The sequence below is a fragment of the Pelodiscus sinensis genome, chromosome 20 (assembly GCF_052426305.1).
Source record: "Pelodiscus sinensis isolate ZL-2025 chromosome 20, ASM5242630v1, whole genome shotgun sequence".
Classification (NCBI taxonomy): Eukaryota; Metazoa; Chordata; order Testudines; family Trionychidae; genus Pelodiscus; species Pelodiscus sinensis.
In genome coordinates, this window is record NC_143071.1 from 12,001,489 (window position 1) to 12,021,674 (window position 20,186).

At 44.5% G+C, this 20,186-nt stretch overlaps 1 protein-coding gene across 1 annotated transcript; it reads left to right on the forward strand.

Annotated features, from left to right (window-relative positions):
• Nucleotides 1–5,280: 5,280 nt before the first annotated feature.
• Nucleotides 5,281–18,135, forward strand: C20H17orf67 (chromosome 20 C17orf67 homolog). Its single transcript, XM_006125150.5, has 4 exons — nt 5,281–5,411; nt 6,167–6,267; nt 14,805–14,924; nt 17,611–18,135. The coding sequence occupies exons 1-3, from the start codon at nt 5,357–5,359 to the stop codon at nt 14,919–14,921; spliced, it is 273 nt and encodes a 90-aa protein (XP_006125212.1). The 5' UTR covers nt 5,281–5,356; the 3' UTR covers nt 14,922–14,924; nt 17,611–18,135.
• The last annotated feature ends 2,051 nt before the right edge of the window (nt 18,136–20,186 follow it).

Below are 20,186 nucleotides of genomic sequence, written 5' to 3' on the forward strand. Positions count from 1 at the left end.
CAGGCAGGCAGCCCCAGGAAAAGGCAGAGGGGCACAGCAGAGAGGAGGCAGGCAGGCAGCCCCAGGAAAAAGCAGAGAGGAGGCAGGCAGGCAGCCCCAGGAAAAGGCAGAGGGGCACAGCAGAGAGGAGGCAGGCAGGCAGCCCCAGGAAAAGGCAGAGGGGCACAGCAGAGAGGAGGCAGGCAGGCAGCCCCAGGAAAAGGCAGAGGGGCACAGCAGAGAGGAGGCAGGCAGGCAGCCCCAGGAAAAGGCAGAGGGGCACAGCAGAGAGGAGGCAGGCAGGCAGGCAGCCCCAGGAAAAAGCAGAGGGGCACAGCAGAGAGGAGGCAGGCAGGCAGGCAGCCCCAGGAAAAAGCAGAGGGGCACAGCAGAGAGGAGGCAGGCAGGCAGCCCCAGGAAAAGGCAGAGGGGCACAGCAGAGAGGAGGCAGGCAGGCAGCCCCAGGAAAAGGCAGAGGGGCACAGCAGAGAGGAGGCAGGCAGGCAGGCAGCCCCAGGAAAAGGCAGAGGGGCACAGCAGAGAGGAAGCAGGCAGGCAGGCAGGCAGCCCCAGGAAAAGGCAGAGGGGTACAGCAGAGAGGAAGCAGGCAGGCAGCTGGAGGGCCCCAGGAAAAGGCAGAGGGGCTCAAGAAAGAGGAGGGGAAGGAGGCAGGGCAAAGCAAAAACCCTTCTGGTGCAGGGGCTGGAAATGAATTCTCTGCCCACAGAGTGAAGGCCCCTCGGGCACAGGGGCCAGGCCCCGCTGCAAACACTCACCCCTCTAAACACACAAGGCCAGATTCTGCGGTGGACTCCGCAGGCATGATTTGGTAGCCACTGCAGATGTTTCGCACTAGAAGGCAGACTCCAGCCCCAGGGGCCAGGGCTCTGTAACTCGGACAACAACGCACAGGGCTTCACTGGTGAATTATCAGGGCCTGATCCCTCAATTCCGAAGTACTGAACCGGCTGCGTAAAGATTCTCACACTTTCCTTTTGTTAAGGTGACCAGAATTTGAAAATGTGCGAGGAGGACACTGAGTTGACAAAAAAACCCACCTTGTATATGGATATAAATAATCATATAAATAAATGATCACGATATTAGTCGTCTTATAAGACAAACAGATTGAAAAACAATCATATAACATTAAAAACATCAATATTTTTCACTCTTTTAAGAAATTAAAAATCTCAATCCATTTTTTATCGATTTCGCATTCAGTCCATTCATTGTATTTTATTATATTGTTAATTCTTCGTACTTCGTCTAACAATAAATTGTCATTTATTGTGATGCTAAATTTTTCTTTAACTAATAAAACTGTTTCAAGGATTTTATTCCATTGAATTTCTTCATTCAGCAGAATCCAATCAAACACATACACTGGTTCGTCATGCTTTGTCCAATTTTCTAGATATTCAAGAGCATTTTTATAAAAACTCATCGCCTCCCTCATAAATTCTTTCTTCATTCCCGGATTGCTCTATTGTAATTTGTTTAAATTAGTAATTACAACCAATGGAAGGAAGTTGGACTCAAGACATGACTGAAGTTGCTCCTTGAATTGTTTAATATACAATCCCACTTCTGTAGAAGTTATATGCTCTTTTTCAATACTTTCTTTAACTGACTGGAACAAAGTTGATTGATTGTGAACAAAATACAGAGTTACTTCAGCAGATTCATTCTTTAAAAAGTTTTTCAAGATCAGTGGACATTTTTCCAAACTTAGAAAATATGAATTTTACTGTATATTAAGCCTTTTAACAGGGGTTCAATTGCAGTATAATGATACTTTAAAAAACAGCGGGATATATTTTTTTTGGCAAAGTAGGACAAGAAGGACAATTTTTTTCAAAAGAGGACATAATTATTGGGGAGGACAAGCCCCTCAAAAGGAGGAATGTCCTCCTCAAAGGAGGATGTCTGGTCACCTTACTTTTGTAAACTCCAGTTGGGTTTTGCAAGAGCCCACCAAAGGTGGATTTTCAGCCATTCACACAGAAGTGCAGTCCAGCAACTCCACAGTACATTCAATGGCTAGAAAATATAGCGGAAATCCTGAACAAAGAAAACACGGGCTATGTCTAGACTGGCATGATTTTCCGCAAATGCTTTTAACGGAAAAGTTTTTCCGTTAAAAGCATTCGCGGAAAAGAGCGTCTAGATTGGCACAGATGCTTTTGCGCAAAAGCACTTTTTGCGGAAAAGCGTCCCTGCCAATCTAGACGCGGTTTTGCGCAAGAAAGCCCCGATCGCCATTTTCACGATCGGGGCTTTTTTGCGCAAAACAATACCGCGTTGTCTTCACTGGCCCTCTTGCGCAAAAGCATTTGCGCAAGAGGGCTTTTGCCCAAATGGGAGCAGCATAGCATTTCCGCAAGAACATTGACAATCCTACATTAGATTGTCAGTGTTCTTGCAGAAATTCAAGCGGCCAGTTTAGACTGCTGGCAAGTTTTTCCTCAAAAGCAGCTGCTTTTGCAGAAAAATTTGCCAGTCTAGACGTAGCCAGGGTCTCTCCCGCTGGTTAAGTGCGTAGGCTTATATTGTTGAACTTTTCTTTTTGTTACCTCAGATATAAAGAATTTTTCTCGAAATTCCATTATATAGCTGTGAACAGAAATTATGATTTAATTCTGCACTGAGAATCCCCCCACCCCATTTTTAGTTTCAGTTTATTTCTAGTTCTTGAGCTTGTCCTCCCCTCAGTCAGACTTTTCTGTATTCTAGAAGCTGCTCGCTACCACAGTTGTTCTATATGATGAAGAGGTTTTGACCCATGAAAGCTTATGTCCAAATAAATCTGTTAGTCTTTAAGATGCCACAGGGCTCCTTGTTGTTTTCACACATACAGACTAACACGGCTACCTCTCTGAGACTTATTATCACTTTGGTGGTGTTCTCTTTTTAGGCTAAGTTCAGGATGGATTGAATTTTGTGATGGAAAATGGGTGTATATAAAAGCTGCACAAATATCATGGATTAAGCCTTTGGCCAAGTTGCAGCTCTATGGACATCTCCTGTGCTGAGTTCTACTGTCAAGGATGGAAATCACCAGCATAAAGTTTAAGTGATGCTAGGGCATGGGTGAGCAATAAATTTTGAAGGGGGGGCCACGTCACAAATTTCTGAAGTGGTCGCAGGCAATCCCATAAGGGGCAGGGCCTTGGGTGGAAGGGGTGGGGCCAGGAGGCTTCCCATGTTCCCCCATTCACAGACCCTAGGGCAAGGGATTTGGGTGCAGGAGGGCTTGTGAGGGAATTTGGATGAAGGAGGCAGTTGTGAGCTGGGGTATGGGATGGGGGTTGTAACCTAGGGCAGGGGACTGAGGTGCAGCAGGGAAAATAGGGGTTTGGGTTGTGATCTAGGGCAGGGGATTACAGTGCAGGGATTTGGGTTGTGACCTAAGGCAGGAGGGGATTGTGATCTGGGGCAGAGGAATGGGGTGCAGGGTCTGGGAGGGGGTATAGACTCAGGAAGGGGGCAGAGGGTGTGGCTTATGTGGGATAGGGTGTAGGAGTTGGACGGCAGAAGGCACGGAGGGGCTGGGGTGTCAGAGGCAGGGTCTGACCACGAGACTTACCAGTAAGACTCCCGGCCAGCAGCCCAGCTCCTTTCTCAGGCAGGAGCCTACCCTACCCCTGCACATGCTCTGTGAATAAAAGCCTGAGGGGAAAGGAGAGTGGTGCTTTGTGTGCTGCCTGTTTAAAAATGACCGGCCAATGGGATTGTGCTCAGAGTAGGAGCAACCATGAAGCACTACTTCCCCCTCCCCTCCAGGCTCACAGTTTGTGGAACACAAGCAGCCCAGCAGCCACTTCTCTGAGTGGTGTGTGGGGGTGGGGCAAGCAGGGCAGTCTGCCTGAGACTCCCCGCTACATCTGCAGGCTGGATCTGGTGGCTTGGCGGGCCAAATCCAGCACACAGAGCGGGTTTTGCCCAGACCTGTACTGAGCCAAGCCATGTTGCATTAAAGGAGGCTAACTTTGCCCTCTCCTGAGTTTCAAAGCACTCTGCTTTCTTTCTACCTCCAGAAGTTGGGGTTTAGGAAAACCCCAAACAGCAGGGCAAAACACTGGTTCCTGACTGTTTCCCTCATAGTTTATCATTCTTCTTCTTATGCCTTTGCAGAAGAAGCGGCCTGAATTTGACTCATAATCTATTATTTTACAAATAATACACTCCTCGTGCTATCATTTTTCCAGATAGCAGAGGAGCTGACAGCCTGGAGGCAGCCCCAGTAGCCCCAAGCCAGAGTCCCTGTGGAAGTGGGGCCAGAGCCCTCAGTCTACCAGAGGACTAGGACAAGAGCCCAAGCCCTCGGCAGCCCAAATGGGGCTACAGCCAGTCCTCCGCAGTCCGCGGCAGCATGGAGCCAGAGCCTGTGATAGCCTGCTGCAGTGCAGGCTGCCGGAGCACAGCAGGCAGTCCAGTTGGGGAAGTGGCAGGAGGGCCAGCAACCCAGCAGGCAGCCCTGTAGGGGCTGGAGGTAGTTCTCTTCTTTCCCATCCCCTGCTTCTGGAGCTGGCAGAGTTGACAGCTAGGGGTTGTGGCAGGGAACCTTCTCTAGTCCAGCAAATTCCCTGGTTCAGGATCGGATAAGTTCTGAAAGTGCTGGATAAGAGATGTCCAACCTGTACAATAGTTCAGTTTTTAGAAAGGCAGAAACCTGTAAGCTATTTTTTTTTATGAAAACTATATTTTTACTACTATATGAGGCATCTATCAATCTGCCAGGTGTGTCCTCTTCCCATCACTTTGTTACCTAGCAAGGATATTTACTATCTTGTCCATTGATTTTCCCTGTAAAGAGTAGAATTAAATGAGTATAATTCCCCTTATTCTGTCCATTTGATAAACTCTCCATACTACAGCTATGGTAGTTTGACTCTGCAATAGTTAAACCAATATATTAAGATATAACAGTGTTAAATAAGGTCATATACACAGCGACTGTTGACACAGGGGCCCTCCAATGCCTTCCTGCCATATTAAGGCTTAGGAGTCTAGGTTTGGTTTTTTTTAAATATATTTTTCTTAAATCACACTATTAAAACTACATCTTGCCATGTTGAAAGTAATGCAATGTGTTTTATCTTAACAAATAAAAATATGTAGTGTAACTTCAAAAACCCCAGTGGAATAGTAAGCTTTTCTATTTTCTTTTGCTAGGAACAGAGAAGGGTTAAGTTGAAAAGAGTCATATTCAAAAAAACTCAGACCCAGATGTCTTCAAAGTCAAAATCATAGCGTAAGTCAAATTATTCAAAGCATAAACAAACATCTATGACTGACGTAGCTGCTTCAAGTAGGCTAATACCTCAGTCAGTGTTATTCATTTGGTTACAGGCTGAGAGAAAGAAGAATCAAAATGAAGAAGTTATTTGTGTTTGTCTTCATTTTGGTCACCCTGACCATTTTTACAGGTAGGAGTTCATATAAAATAAATTTGCTGATGTTCATAGAGCATAGTTCATGTCCACAGCGCAGAGCATATGGTAATAATATTCATGTTTTAACCTTGTCTTTAAATATCTTAATATGTCCCTTTTAAAACCAGTTACAATATAACAGCATTAAATATCACATTATACTGCAGTCTTCTGGTAATATTTTTACTACTATACTACGCATTATATCTCTGAATCATGACTCTGGAGTCATTATTAAAAAAATTAAAAGATTTTTAATTTATAAATCTACATTTTTACATCACTTACTATTTCACCATATAATGCAATTTCGCTTTGTCTTAATACTTATTTCAACAAAAGTCTGACAAGCTAGCTTTGTTTTGAGAAATAGTAATAAAAAGTAGTGCAACATAGAAATGTTTTTAACAAAAAATTGGCGGGATTAATGGCTATCTTAAATAGGTTGGTGTGTGAAGTTATATTTTTCTCATTTTGTGCAGGTTTTGTAATAATATGGTAGTGTTCTGAGTAGGTTTTGCATATTGTTAGTACGCTAGCTTATATAAAGCACATATATATTTTAAAATTGTTTAAAATTACACTCATCTCTTCTGGAATGCAATATCCCTTGGGAAGGGGCTGTAATGAAAGAACACTTTGTGTATTGACAAAAATCAGATTTGAAAACCCTTCACCATGGACCTGAAAGATAAAATATTAACTTCTTGTTACTTTCATACTTTATTTCTTCTTCCCCCCTCCTTTAGATGCTTCACCTATTTTGACTGAAAAAGAAGCTAAACAGATTCTGAGAACTCGTCGTGAAGATAGACCAAGAAAAGCTGGTTTCCCTGATGAGCCAATGAGGGTGATTTTTCATTTTTATTTAAAAACTGAATACACTAAAACAATTCATTGTATTTAGTGCTTAACATTGTATTTGCATAGATACACTGATCGAAAAGAATCCTATCTCGTTGCAAATGCCACTCTTTTAAACAATGGAGTGAAATATTTCTTAAACCCTTTTGCACTCTTTAAACTATTGTGGGGTAGCATTCTCTGAATTATGATTATACCTTGGGACTGTGCATACGTGCAAAGTGTGGCGGTTGTCTATAATCTACGTCTGTCATCATTCTGAAATGTAGACGCAATAGCTGACAAAAATAGCTTTTCATCTGTACAAACATTTAGTTCATCATGTTATAGCTGTAAAATTAAACTCACTACGGAAGATAATTTGCTTGCTTTACATTTTGTGCAGAAAGCTGGCGGATGTAGGTGTCAGTGGTCAGTGTGGAGATTTAGGTAGCTCGGGACTGACTTTAAAATCCATTTTGCTGCATCCATTAATATTTTAGACAACTCCCAAGGATAGGTTTATATACTAAGAGACTGTACACTTTTTTAATTGTTAGAGCAAAGTCACTGTGTTGTTTTTAAACATAGTATTTTATATAATTTGCTTAGTAAGCACAGTAAAAAACAAAGGAATATATTAAAAAAAAAGGCAGAGAGGCACCTTCCAGTTTACTTGGTTTTGATAGGGAGTGTGCTATAGCCCCAGACTTCTCAAAAACTACTTACAGCATTTTAAAATTACTGCATATTTCTCTCCAAAATAAATAAACTATGTTAAAATTATATGGTTGTAAAGAGGCTAAAAGCCACAGAAGCCAAAAAGCGGACAATAGACCATGCATATACGATGAGCGTAATGGGCTTAATCTGACAAGGTGCTGAGTACACCTCACGTCAGCTGGAGTTAAGGGCACTCAGCACCTTGTAGACTTGAGCCAGTGTGTACAGAATATGTGGCTGGAGAAGGCTGGTAGTTCTCTCTCACCTGGTTAGTGCACTCTAGCCAGGAATAACCCATCTGGCAATCAGGGATAGCTGAATTTACAACTCTGCCCCACTTACATACTCTCCTCTTTGTCTCCCACTTTGGCATCGACACATCAATCCTGATACAATGATTCTTCCAACATCAGAGTGCCTGAGACAATGGAAGCCATAACCCCACATGGCAAACTGCAGTAAAAAAAACACTCCACAGCTGACCCTCCATATCCAGGTTTCTACTAGCTTCAAACTGCCCTCAAAGCAGCCTCATTCAGCTGCAGGAAATTAGCAGGAACCTAGAACCCATTTAAAATGATATGCAGCAATTAAATATACAGGCAGTCCCCGGGTTACGTACAAGATAGGGACTGTAGGTTTGTTCTTAAGTTGAATTTGTATGTAAGTCGGAACTGGTACATATTGTAGGGGAAACTCTAGCCAAACATTTCTCCAGAGCTCAGTTTTATTCTCCCACACCTCACTTCCCTCAGTCCTTTATTCTCAAGCTGAGGTGTCTGCTGAGAAAAGCCTCTCCGGGTCTCCCTGGTCTGCTGGGGGGGGCGCTAGCTTCGCATCTCCCTGGTCTGCTGGGGGGAAGCAGCTAGTGCGGGGTTGCCTCACCCTGTTTGTAAGTAGGGATCCGATGTAAGTCGGATCCATGTAACCCGGGGACTGCCTGTAATAGGATAGACTGGAAACAATGGATTGGATAAATGCTGGCATAAACAGTATGTTACATAAAACTTGTGATCCACCATCCAGGTAAGGATGTAATAGTTTAACTCCGCGCTTGTCTAACTGTGGATCCCGACCCTCCGGGAGGTTGCAAGCAACTTGGGGGGGGGTGTCACGAGCAACTTAGAGGGGGGTCGTGGTATCACAAAGTTTGAGAACCCCTGGTTTAGCTGATGCTTATCAGTTTCTGTTCTGATTAAGCTCCCACAGCACAGCCGGCTCCCCTCTTACACTACAGAGCCCGCAGTGTGGGGCAGCTGGCTCCGTGCTGGAAGCGGGGCTGGTGACCTGGGAGTGGGGCTGACAGAATCCACAAAGCCTCCAGCTGCTTGCCCCTCTCCTGGGGAGCCAGCTGCCACGTTGCACTGTAGGTGGTGCAGTATAAGCCTGGGAGCCGCCAGGGCATCCCTCACCATCTTTCCTTCCTTAGTCCCACCCAGCCATAGATCCATAAAAACAGTTAACCGTGTAACTGCTAGGAGTTTTAACAGTCACATGGTTACTATTTTTAAAATCTTTCTTACATTCCTACATCCAAGGCAGCTGAAATTCACACAGCCTTCACAGCTGGTCCTAGGAAATGAGCTAGAGTAATGACTGCTGCCTCTTGTCCCCACTTGCATGGGGGTTTTAAGATTATACAAGCCACACAGCAGTGGATCTCTGTTCACTGCTGGTCTGGCTTTGCCCTCTCCCCAATGCACTTTCCACACCATTAAGGCTGGTTGAAAAATTTCTGTTGAAGCTTTTCCTTTTAACGAAACATTGAGTTTTAGACTAAACAGACATTCCCACAGAAAAGTCTGCTTTCTGCAGAAAGAGGAAGCTTTTCATTAACCTCCCACATCTTTGGGTTTGGATGAAAAATTTTAATTTTCCAGAAGAAACAAATCCATTTTCCCATCAGTTTTCCATACCATCCTGCGCTGAGAATGGAGATTTCCCCTTCTCTGCACATACGGGTGCAGAGGGTCCCCTTGTGCATCTCTGGCAGCATCCTGCATTGTCTGACCACAGAGTTTAAGTGGTCCTTTGCACCAGGGTGAAATTTACACTGGGATGAGCATATTTGCTAAACAACCTCTGTTAATTTAAGTAAATGGTTTATATAATAAGCCAGCTCATGCTCATTCTGGGCTGAAGAAGAGCTGTGTAAACTCAATAGCTCGTCTCTTTCATCAACAGAAGTTGGTCCAATAAACACTATTACCTCATCCCACTATTACCTCCCTACAGTCCTTTTAGTTTGCTAAGCTCTGAAGAGCAATTAATCAGCCATCCCTTCGCAGATCATGTGTACTAAGGAGAAAATACATCCTGTTTAAATGTTGATGGACACTCAAACCTAGTGCAAATGAAAGAGAAAGGATTTTACCCTTAATGTTCTCCGCATTTCCTCTGACTCCCAAAGCAGCCAGAATGCTATGAGATAGCTGATTACATTTGTGCATCTTACTTAGGGGGCTAAAGGGAAAGTTTATTGTCTATATCCATTAATACTACATTTCCTAAGGAGAGGAATTTAATGTGCCTAATTTAAATGTTAGCTATATTCAACATGTCATCAATTTTTTTCTTTTTTACATAAGCCTTCTTTCCCTCCCCCACAACTAACCAAACCAAAGAATAGTTAATAACCAATGTCTCTGTACTCCCGCCTCACTACTCCATGTTGCTGGCCCTGCTGTTGGTAGGGGCTTTTCCGTCCAGGGCCGGGATTCCCAGGCACCACCTGGTCCAGCCGCTGCTGACCCAGCTGAGGCTCTCCAGCCCCTTGCGGGACTCCTGGCTGGCTCCTGCTCCAGGGCTCTTTGGTCCAGCAATATCTATGGTTCTGCTGGACCACAGATGTTGCCGGTCCAGAGAGTCCCAGATTTGAGAAGTTCAACCTGTAGTACTAAAGCTAGGCAAATATTTTACCACACTGTGTGAAACTGTTGGGGCAATTGAAAAATTGGAAAGCAGAGAACTTGAGGTGTTGTCTACTACTACTGGGAAAAAGCATTGGATTCAGTTCTCAAACTGTGGGTTGAGACCCCAAAGTGGGACGTTTTAATGGGGTTGCCAGGGCTGGCATTAGATTTGCTGGGATCCAGGGCCAAAGCTTGTGCCCCACCCACCGACTTAGGGCCGAAGCCAAAGAGCAAGCTCCCCCATCCAGGGTCAAAGGCCAAGGCCTTCATCCATTTGTGGCAGGGCTCAAGCTACAGGCCTCCCTCCTGGGGAGGAAATCGTTGGGCTTAAGCTCCCCTTTGCCCCCTGCCTGGGGCAGTGGGGTGCAGGCAGGCTCATAATTGGTCTCCACACCTGGGATCATGAAGTAATTTTTGTTGTCAGAAGGGGGTTGCGGTGCAATGAAGTTTGAAAACCCCTGGTTGGAAAACATGTTTTAATGCAATGACGGTAGCCAGTGTAGATTGTCTTGAGGTGGAGAACTATCACACGTTTCATTTTGTGCAAAATATATTTTTTTCAAACACCTCTTATTGAAAGGTGATTATCTGTGGTATAAACATCTGATTAGTAAAATGAGTAGCTAGTCTTCTGGTGAGACACTGCTTTGTTATCTCACATCAAATCGATAGAAGATGTGGCTGTAGAGTAATATATTCAGCTGTGAAAGTAACATATTTCTCGGCTACCTGCCTGTGGCGAGATCTAATGGCTGCTGAGCGTTTTCATTTCTGAATGCTGAAAATGCACTGGATTTTATTTTGCAGACGAGGGAGTCTGCTCCCAATGAAAACAAGGGGGTCTGCTCCCAATGAAATTGACTGGGAGGGTTCTAATGCTTTTCACCGAGGCTACGTCTAGACTGGCATGATTTTCCGCAAATGCTTTTAACGGAAAAGTTTTCCGTTAAAAGCATTTGCAGAAAAGAGCGTCTAGATTAGCACGGACACTTTTCCGCAAAAGCACTTTTTGCGGAAAAGCCTCCGTGCCAATCTAGACATGCTTTTGTGCAAAAAAGCCCCGATCACCATTTTCGCGATCGGGGTTTTTTTGCGCAAAACATATCTGAGCTGTCTACACTGGCCCTTTTGTACAAAAGCTTTGCGCAAAAGGACTTTTGCCCGAACGGGAGCAGCATAGTATTTCCGCAAGAAGCACTGATTTCAGACAGTAGGAAGTCAGTGTTCTTGCGGAAATTCAAGCGGCCAGCGTAGACAGCTGGCAAGTTTTTCCGCAAAAGCAGCTGGCAAGTTTTTGCCAGTCTAGACACAGCCTGAAGGTATTGGGCCCTTGTGGTGTGTCTATACAGCAAAGTTATTTTGGAATAACAGCCGTTATTCAGAAATAACTATGCAAGCGTCCACACAGCACTTCCGTTATTTTGAAATTATTTTGAAATAATGAACAACTTACTCTGACTTCTCTAAACCTCATTCTATGAGGAATAATACCTATTCCGAAATAGCTATTTTGAAATAAGAAGTGGGTAGATGCTTCACTGCTGCTATTTTGAAATAGCCCCTCACCAAGGCCATTCTAAGTTATACCTCCTGGGGCTCTAAATCAAGATAGCACGTCTACATTAGGGAAGCCTGCCTTGGACTAATTCTGAGGCTTCCTTGCAGTGTAGATGTGCTATTTCGAAATAAGCTATTTGGGAATAACTGTGCAGTGTAGATGTAGCCTTGGGCTGTGTCTACATTGGCATCCCTTTCCGGAAAAGGGATGCTAATGAGACACTTCGGAATTGCAAATCCGCGGGGCATTTAAATATCCCCCGCGGCATTTGCATTTACATGGCTGCCGCTTTTTTCCGGCTTGGGGATAAGCCGGAGAAAAGCGCCAGTCTAGACGCGATTCTCCGGAAAATAAGCCCTTTTCCGGAGGATTTCTTATTCCTACTTGCAATTCCGACTCGTCTCATTAGCATCCCTTTTCCGGAAAGGGATGCCAATGTAGACGTAGCCTTGGAGATCAGATTCCACAGAAATGGGAGTGGTATAACTACATCAGATCTCTAGTGAATCAGCAGGTTGAGGAAGCTCCCACTTGGGCAGAAAGTACCACAGATATCCGCTGTCTAATATTTTTCTTTGCAAGACTGTTGCAAATAATGTCAAAGGTAGTTTTAAAAGCCCCCTATTTCTGAAATGGACTTTGATAGTGCCTGTGATTATTGTCATGTGACTCATTTCCACTGTTCCCTCTCATTTTTTCCATCCATGTGCAGAATACATTTTATTATGTTCACCAAAGTATGCATGGGTGTGAATCCCCCAAAGAAACACATGCTACAAGAAGTGGGAAACTGTGGCCACACTGCCAATCAGCTGGATGGCATTTAAATCTCTTCTAGGCGGCTGCCCAAGCACGTAGCTTATAGGCAACCCTACTCATTTCCCCTCTGCCTTTAATTAGTTGGGGCCTGTGCCCACTGAAGTCAATGATAAAACTCCTATTAACTTCAAGGATGCTGGACCAGGCCTGAATTATTTTTCACTACTGTGGTCCTACTTTTTCCACTTACAATGACAATGGGCTGAGTTTTCCATGCTGCACAAAGTATTTGGATACTTACTGGAGCATCCGGGGAGCAGACAGCCTGCGCGGGCCCCTGGGCAAGATTGGGGGAGTGGTTCTGTGCTCCCGGAAGGAATGAGGCCTCAGGCAGAAGGGCCAGGGCCAGGGCCACCAGCTCTCCATGCTGCCTGGAGCATGGTGCCTACCCTTCCCCCAGCTTCAGAGTTGCACAGAGTGCACAGTGCAGCACTCAGGCAGAGAGCTAAAGGGGCTCAGGGCTCCAGCTGCTGCAGTAGCAGCGGACAGGAGCCCCAGCCTTTTTGAAACTCTGGGTTCCAGGGCAATTGCCCCTGCTGCCCTGCCTTGTCAGCAGGCCTGGAAACATCCAGCCTGCCTAGGCAGCTTTAAATATCTCAGCCAATATAGTCTGATGGTTGCCTCATCTATCTTGCATCCTGAATCTAGTGTCTTAGGTTTAAGCAGAGGACTAACTCCACCCGAACTGATAAGTGACTCATATCAGAATGTGCTTAAAGGGGCATGCCAAGTTCTTTGAGGCAAACAATGTTTTGGAGCCTATACCTCTCTAGAGAAGGCCAGCCGGCCAGCTGAGATAGCACAATCTAAGTAGCATTATTAGATCTGTGCTAATTATTGATGACCTAACAGATGGTGCTTTTGTCACATAAAGAAGCAAGCAATTCATTGCTACCGCACATTTACATATGCATATGTTATAAAGTCATTCAGAAAAGATACTGGAATTTCAGAGTGGATTGAGTTTATTAGCATAAAACTGGAGAAAAAGAAACAGAACTTTGGGTGCTTTTGGAGGGGAAGGGATACTGCAAATGACCTTTCTCTTCTGGTATAAACAAGCCTAGGATACTGAACACTTCCAAGGAACCATGGGATGATAGCTCGTTGACCATCACAAACAGTAGTAGACTATTTAAAAAATGAGTGATCCTGTAGCACCTTTGGGTATGTCTACATTTGCACCCTCTTTTGAGAGAGGGATGCAAATGAAGACATTTGAAATTGCAAATGAAGCCAGGATTTAAATAACCTGCACTTCATTTGCATAGTTGCGTTATGGCGCTATTTCAAAATAGCACTATTTCGAAATAATAGACGCTGTTAAGATGCGGTTATTTCGAGAGAAAATCCTTCTTTCGAAATACTGGGAAACCTAATTGTATGAAGAATAAGGATTATTTTGAGAGAAGGGTTTTCTCTCAAAATAACTGTCTTAATAACGTCTTTTATATCAAAGTTCGCTATTTCAAAATAGCGCCATAATGCAAATATGCAAATGAAGCGCGGGATATTTAAATCCCGGCTTCATTTGCAATTTTGATTGTCTTCATTTGCATCCCTCTCTCGAAAGAGGGTGCAAGCATAGATGTATCCGACGCGACTAACAAAAAAATATAGATACCATCATGAGCTTTCATGGGCACAACCCACTTCTTCAGATGTTGAGTGCTGCAAGAGGCACAGAGGGGCACAGAAACCCCCAAAATTAAGCTTTCTAGCCATCATAGTTTGCAAGGTATCAGACCTCAGAAATCACCCAGGAATGGGGAAGAAGTGACACTGAAGATTGGCTGGCATTTCTGTTAGCTTGGTGACAGATGGGGTTCAATAGATACTATCGGAGAATGTGCAGTATAAAAGTTCAGCATCATATTCATAGGTATAATGGTAATATTCAAACATACAATGTAAACAGAGAGAACTGTTGATGTTTGTAAGAAAACTGATTTACACTTGTGAACTAGAAGCCTTTTAAAGGGCAGGAGAAGTGTCAAACCAATACATTCTAATATTACTTACATGAAAAAAACACAGAATTGTATATATCTTATAAGAAAGATCAGGGAATGACTGGAATGACTGGTACTTATCAGAATCCCCTTTGGAACTGCTCCAGAACTCAGAATCATTCCATGGTTTTAAACTAATTAAGCTTGATCTTCAAAGAAGACTGCTATAGATGATCCTGCAGAAATCCCTGTCCATTCCCAGGCCAGTAGAAGCTTTAGTCTGTGTATTCAAAAAAATTAGTGTCTATGCAAATGTATCTCTTAGCAGTGCAAATGTCTGTCTGTAAAAATGTGATCCATATGGTATCAAACACCACTACTAGCCTAGCTATTAATGGAATTCAATAACAACGGTGAGATTTGATCAACCTGATTTGCAGGCTGTTTTCAAGGTGACATAGCTTAACTGTCAGGGTTAAATTCAGTCCAGTTGCTAGGGGTGCAGTTCATTTAAATTCAATGAGCTTACACCAGAATAGAGTGAATACATGTTTAAAGCTGTTTTCTTTCCTCTAAACAGGAACACATGCTTTACCTCCAACGCTTGGAGCAAAGATCAGAAGAACAATTCCTTGAGCACTGGTTAAATCCACATTGCTACCCACATTGCAACAGGAATGTAGTTCACCCCATCTAAAGGGTTTGTTTTTTCCCCATTTACTGGAATGTGTTCTACTTTGTAAAGCACCATAGTTCCTTCAAAACAAAGCACTGAATTTCTGCTGGTGTCTACTGAAGGTAGAGGAGTTATGCTAGTTCACACCTGCAGAGAATTTGGCAGAATGTTATTTTTTTTCATAGATTCTCAGGCCAGAAGGGACCTTTGTGATCATCCGGCCTGACCTCCTTAGCACAGGCCATAGAACTTTCCCAAAACAATTTTCAGAGCAAATAATTTACTAAAAGTTCCAATCTTGATTTTAAAATGATCAGTGAGGGTAACTCTTCCACAACTCTTGGTAAAATATTAAACGGTTAATGTCCAAGGTACAAGTTAAAGCTGAAACCACTGAGTGTACAGTTAAAACCTCCTGGATACCATCACTGCTCAGCTGCCTTACAGAATTGTAGGTGCCAAAATTCAGACAAAGGCCCTGATCAAACAAATCTTGGCGTAGAGCAGGCGCATAACCACAGGTGGGCCTGAATGGGCCTTGGGCCTGAATTGGCCGTAGCCCACCCACTTGGCATCGAGGTCCACCCCACAAAGGCTTACCCACTCCACTCCAGAGTTCTGGGCAGGGAGTGGGGCTGGGGCTTACCCCACTCTGCCCTGGCACTCCAACCAGAGCAGGGCTGGGTTTACCATGCTCTGGCCGGGGAGTGGGACTGAGGCTTACCCCTCTCTGCCCCGGCGCTTTGGCAGGGGAGCAGGGCTGGGGCTTACCTCCATCCTTCTTGTCATGCTCCCCCCCACCTCCCATTCTTGCCCACTTGAAGTTGGGTTTCACCCAAGTGTAGAGAGCAGCACCTGTGTATGATTGTTGCATTCTGCAGCAAGTGTTAGTGGAGGCAACACATGAGTGTCAATTAGGTTATTCACTAGTCATACAACCAGTGGTGTAGTGAGTGCGAGGCTGGGGGGGCAGTTGCCCCCAGGCCCATGCTAGGAGGGGCACCAATTTAGCTGCCAAAAGTTATGTTGTTAACTTTTCTCTGCCCACTCACCTCCTTTGCAGAGCTGTGCAGCCACATGCGGATGGAAGGTGACCTGCTGCTGCTGCTGGGGGGACAGGATGGGATAGGGAAGGCTCAGCTGGCCCGCTCTTTGCTGTCCCCGACTCCCCAGGCCTGTATCCAGGGCCACATAACTGCTCAGCTGCTCCGAAGTTCAGGGGACAAATGATTGGGGGGCGCAAATTTTGCTTTTGCCTCTGGGCACATAACACCCTGGCTATGCCACTGTATTCAACTCGATACTGAGCTGTAGTCCATCCCATGTTCTCTGTACACCTGCTCTCTTCCTTGCAAATGCACAGATACAAACAGGAGAAGAGATGGGGAGAGTGGACCTGTCTGAGGGAACAGGAATGTGCACAATTCTGATGCTAATAAAGTACTTGGCTACTAATCCTTTACTACCTTGGAGTAAGTTGGTGATTGCCTAGCACTTCCTGACTTCCTTCCGCTCCTCTGTGTCTACCTTGTGATTAATTGCACAGTGTGATGCACCGGAGTTGAGGCAGTATGAAATTCACAGTGTTCATCATTAAAAGGCAGCATTTAACAACAGTCATGCTGTGATCCTGCTTCATGTGCCTGATCCTGCAAAGAGTGGGGCTTGTTCTGTGGCATCTCTGTTATAGTTTCATAGCAGTTGTGCTCTCCCACTGAAATGGTGCCATGCACACGAGCATAGGTATATCAGCATAGGTAACTAGTGTCTGCAAGGGAAGGAGGTGCAGGGATGGCCACCCAGAGGAACTGGGAGGGGGTATGAGGAAGCACCCCATTTAGCAATCAAAATTTTGGCAGAGGCACAGTGCATCTCCTGGGTGCTACATGAGTCGCCCATGTTTGTTAGCATATGTTATGTTGCTCCGTGTGTGTGTGTGTGTTTGATGTTAGTTATGCCAACAGACTGCAGTGCAGACATACCCATAGGGTCAGATTTTAAAAGGTATTTTGGTGCCTGATGGGATTTTCAAAAGTACCTAACTTTTGCTGAGTTCCGTAGGAGGTAGTCACCTAATCTGCGGTGGTATTTTTGAAAATCTCACTAGGCATTTTTATGCATTTTTAGATGTCTATATAGCTTTGAAAATTGGACCTTCAGTGGAAAAACACCAACTTGTCTCAGTTGAAGATCCAGCCCTTTTAAAAATAATAAAACCAAAAGCTTAGTTTCTCAGACAGAAGATGGCAGCATTCAAAAACTGTATCAGGTGGCCCAATTTTATCCTTGCTCCTAGTATGGGAGTATTGTGAACTTAGACCAGGTCTACACTACAGGGGAAGGTCCAATTAAGATATCCAACTCCAGCTAAGTAAATTACATAGCTGGAGTCAAAATACCTTAATTTGCATTAACTCACGGTCTCCACAGTGGGAGGTTGACATGAGCAAATGCTCCCATTGGCTTCCCTTACTCCTCACAAGGAGCAGCCAATGGGGGTGCTCTCTGAGTTCTATTTAGTGGGTCTTTATTAGACCTGCTAAATTGAAATCTGGAAGGTTGACTACAGCAATGTCCATCTTCTGCATAGTGAAGACTTGGCCTTAGATTACTGTTTGTACATCACTTACAAGCTGTGAAGCTCTATGTATATTCTTAATGCTGTCAGCATGTCTTTCTGTGAACTAATATTTCCTCATTCCTTTTCCAGATCTCCCCAGGTGCATTTAAGAAGAAACGGTCAGAACGAGGTTCATCCAGCATCTGCAATGTATTAACTGTAGAGCTAAAAGTATTTGGAATATTGAGCAATCTTAGTATGTAGCAAGGCTTTTGTAATCATACATATTTCAAATAATTTAATTGAATCATATCACCATATATTTTCAACCCATGGGTAAGCTAAGGGTTTATATGCATGAATCTAGAGCTTCTCCCAAGATTATAGAAGTGGGGCAGAGCAAATCACCAGCTTGTTTTAGAACATGGTTATTTTGGCTACTGTCTTATATATTGAAGCAGAAGGAGGCTTTAAGAGAAAGGAATGACACAGCTGGAAAATAAAAGCATGATGTGGCTCCCACCCTTTGGGGTTTTGGAGGAAACCTTGATTACAGAATTTCTGCAGTTTTAATAATATTGTAGTGAAGCATAACATTTATGCAGCATTAACCTTTTATACTAATTGCCTTGCAAATTATTTCACCTGTTATATCATAATAAAAGCTCAGATCAAGTCAGTTGACATTTAATTTTGTTACACTGGCATCAGACAGTGAGTGTAGATAGAATCAGTGAAGTGTTGCTCAATATATACCGCCTGAACTGTGCATGTTGTTCACTGGGGCAAAGCGTGACAGAGGCAATGTATAGATTGGGTATATGTCTTTGGCTGGGGACAATGTCCCCACTTAGCAAACTTTCTATATGAAAATCATACATTTGGGGCCTCAGTTACATACATGCAGTCACATGGATTTTTCAGGAGGATTTCATAAATGGAACTGAGGGCAGAATTTTGTAATTCCAAGCAGGAATAAATGGATGAGTCCCTTAGGGACTTGGCGAGTTCTGAAACTAAGGATACTTTAAAGTAGGCAAGGCAATAGTATCATTGAATGGCCAGTGTCTGTCATCTTCCCTTGGCATATGAACCTATAGAAGGAGTATGGGAACAGCTGCTAATGTGCAGCATTCTTGGGAATCAAGCTTTTAGGCATAAGCTGAAACAGTGAGGATTTGTTTCCACTTAAAAGCGCTTCTCCAGTAGCACTCCCCTGTTTGTTCTATGGCATCTGTGCTGCTTTTCAGGGAGAAGCTTAGCAGGGCCCGCTTTAGGAAGTGCAGGTCCCAATTTGAACAATATCGATGGGGCCCCGCAGCAATTTTGGTTGAGCAAAAAAAAAGAAAAAGCACACAAAAAAATCCCCAGCTACCTCCTCCGCCAACACACCCCCTCCACTCCCGCAGCGCAGGGAAACCCTGTGCTAAACTCACACCTCCTGCAGCACAGGCAGCCGCCACACTCCTCCTCCGGAGCCAACGCCCCCTCCCACAGCGCGCCCCACACACTTCCAGATTCAGGATGCGGGGCCCCTTTAGGCACGGGGCCCGATTCAGGGCAATTGGGCGAATCGGCCTAAGGCTGGCCGTGAAGCTGAGTGTGAACCTTCTTCTGCTGTGTGTGCGTAGACGCACCCAGGGTTTCTTGCAGTTAGTGAAAAATAAGGTGGGGAACACAGGACCCAGCCGTCAGCCTCTGTCTTTCATGTGGGTATTAGGCAGATCAGGGAGGGACCCTTACATTTAATGCCAGAGAGTAGCAATGTTTGCTGTTACGGCCCCTTTGGTCATAGCATGCCTTCTCCACGGGACTGGACAAGGATGGGAGGGTCTCAGTGTTGGATTTTACTGACTCTAAAAACACAAACCCCTTCTTCCCCTATGGCTTCTAAACACTCATTGTGCAGCGCGGAGGAGCACATGGATCAGACAGAGATATCTCTTAGGGGAGGGTCTATTAATAGAGATTCTCTATGTTCTAGTCGGGAGGACAGGATGGAAGTATGAGTCAGATCAGATGAGACACAATCACGTGAAAAAAAGTAACACATCAGGAAATGGCCGACAGATAAATAGTGACACATTTTTAAAGTGCTTATACATGAACGCTAGAAGTGTAAATAATAAGACGGGTGAACTAGAGTGCCTCATTTTAAAGGAGGATATTGATATAATAGGCATCACGGAAACTAGGTGGAATGAGGACAATGAATGAGACACAGTCATATCAGGGTAGCAGTGCACAACTCGCAGGGGTGGGGGGAGTGACAGGGGAGTGGACTGGCGCTTTAAATTAAGGGGTAGCAACAAAATGTTCCCTGGGCTTTTTTTTGCTCATCCAAAACTTTCCCAGCTCTGGGGGAAGGGGAAGGAGGGTTGCAAATTAAAAAAGGTTGAGCACTGTACCAGACAGAACAGCTTGGGCTGGTGGGGGAGTGGTGCTGTACGTGAAAGAAAATACAGAATCAAATGAAGTAAAATCTTAAATTAGCCAAAATGTTCCATAGAATTTCTCTATGGATAGTAATTCCATACTCCAATAATAAGAATATAGCAGTAGGCAGGGCTCGACAATCTTTGTAATCTACTTGCCCATGGCGATTACAACCCGGAAGAGCTGGGTTCCGGCGATCTGTGCCTGCGCAGAACACCGGACAGCGTGACTGGCGAGCAGAGCTCACCGTGGCTCGGTGAGCCCTGGCAATAGGGATATATTACCAACCA

Excerpts from the sequence above, each read along its gene's own strand:
- C20H17orf67 (XM_006125150.5), top strand. The coding sequence starts at position 5,357 with ATGAAGAAGTTATTTGTGTTTGTCTTCATTTTGGTCACCCTGACCATT. Across the intron at positions 5,412-6,166 it reads CACCCTGACCATTTTTACAG|ATGCTTCACCTATTTTGACT; the intron begins GTAGGAGTTCAT and ends CCCCTCCTTTAG. Across the intron at positions 6,268-14,804 it reads TCCCTGATGAGCCAATGAGG|GAACACATGCTTTACCTCCA; the intron begins GTGATTTTTCAT and ends TCCTCTAAACAG.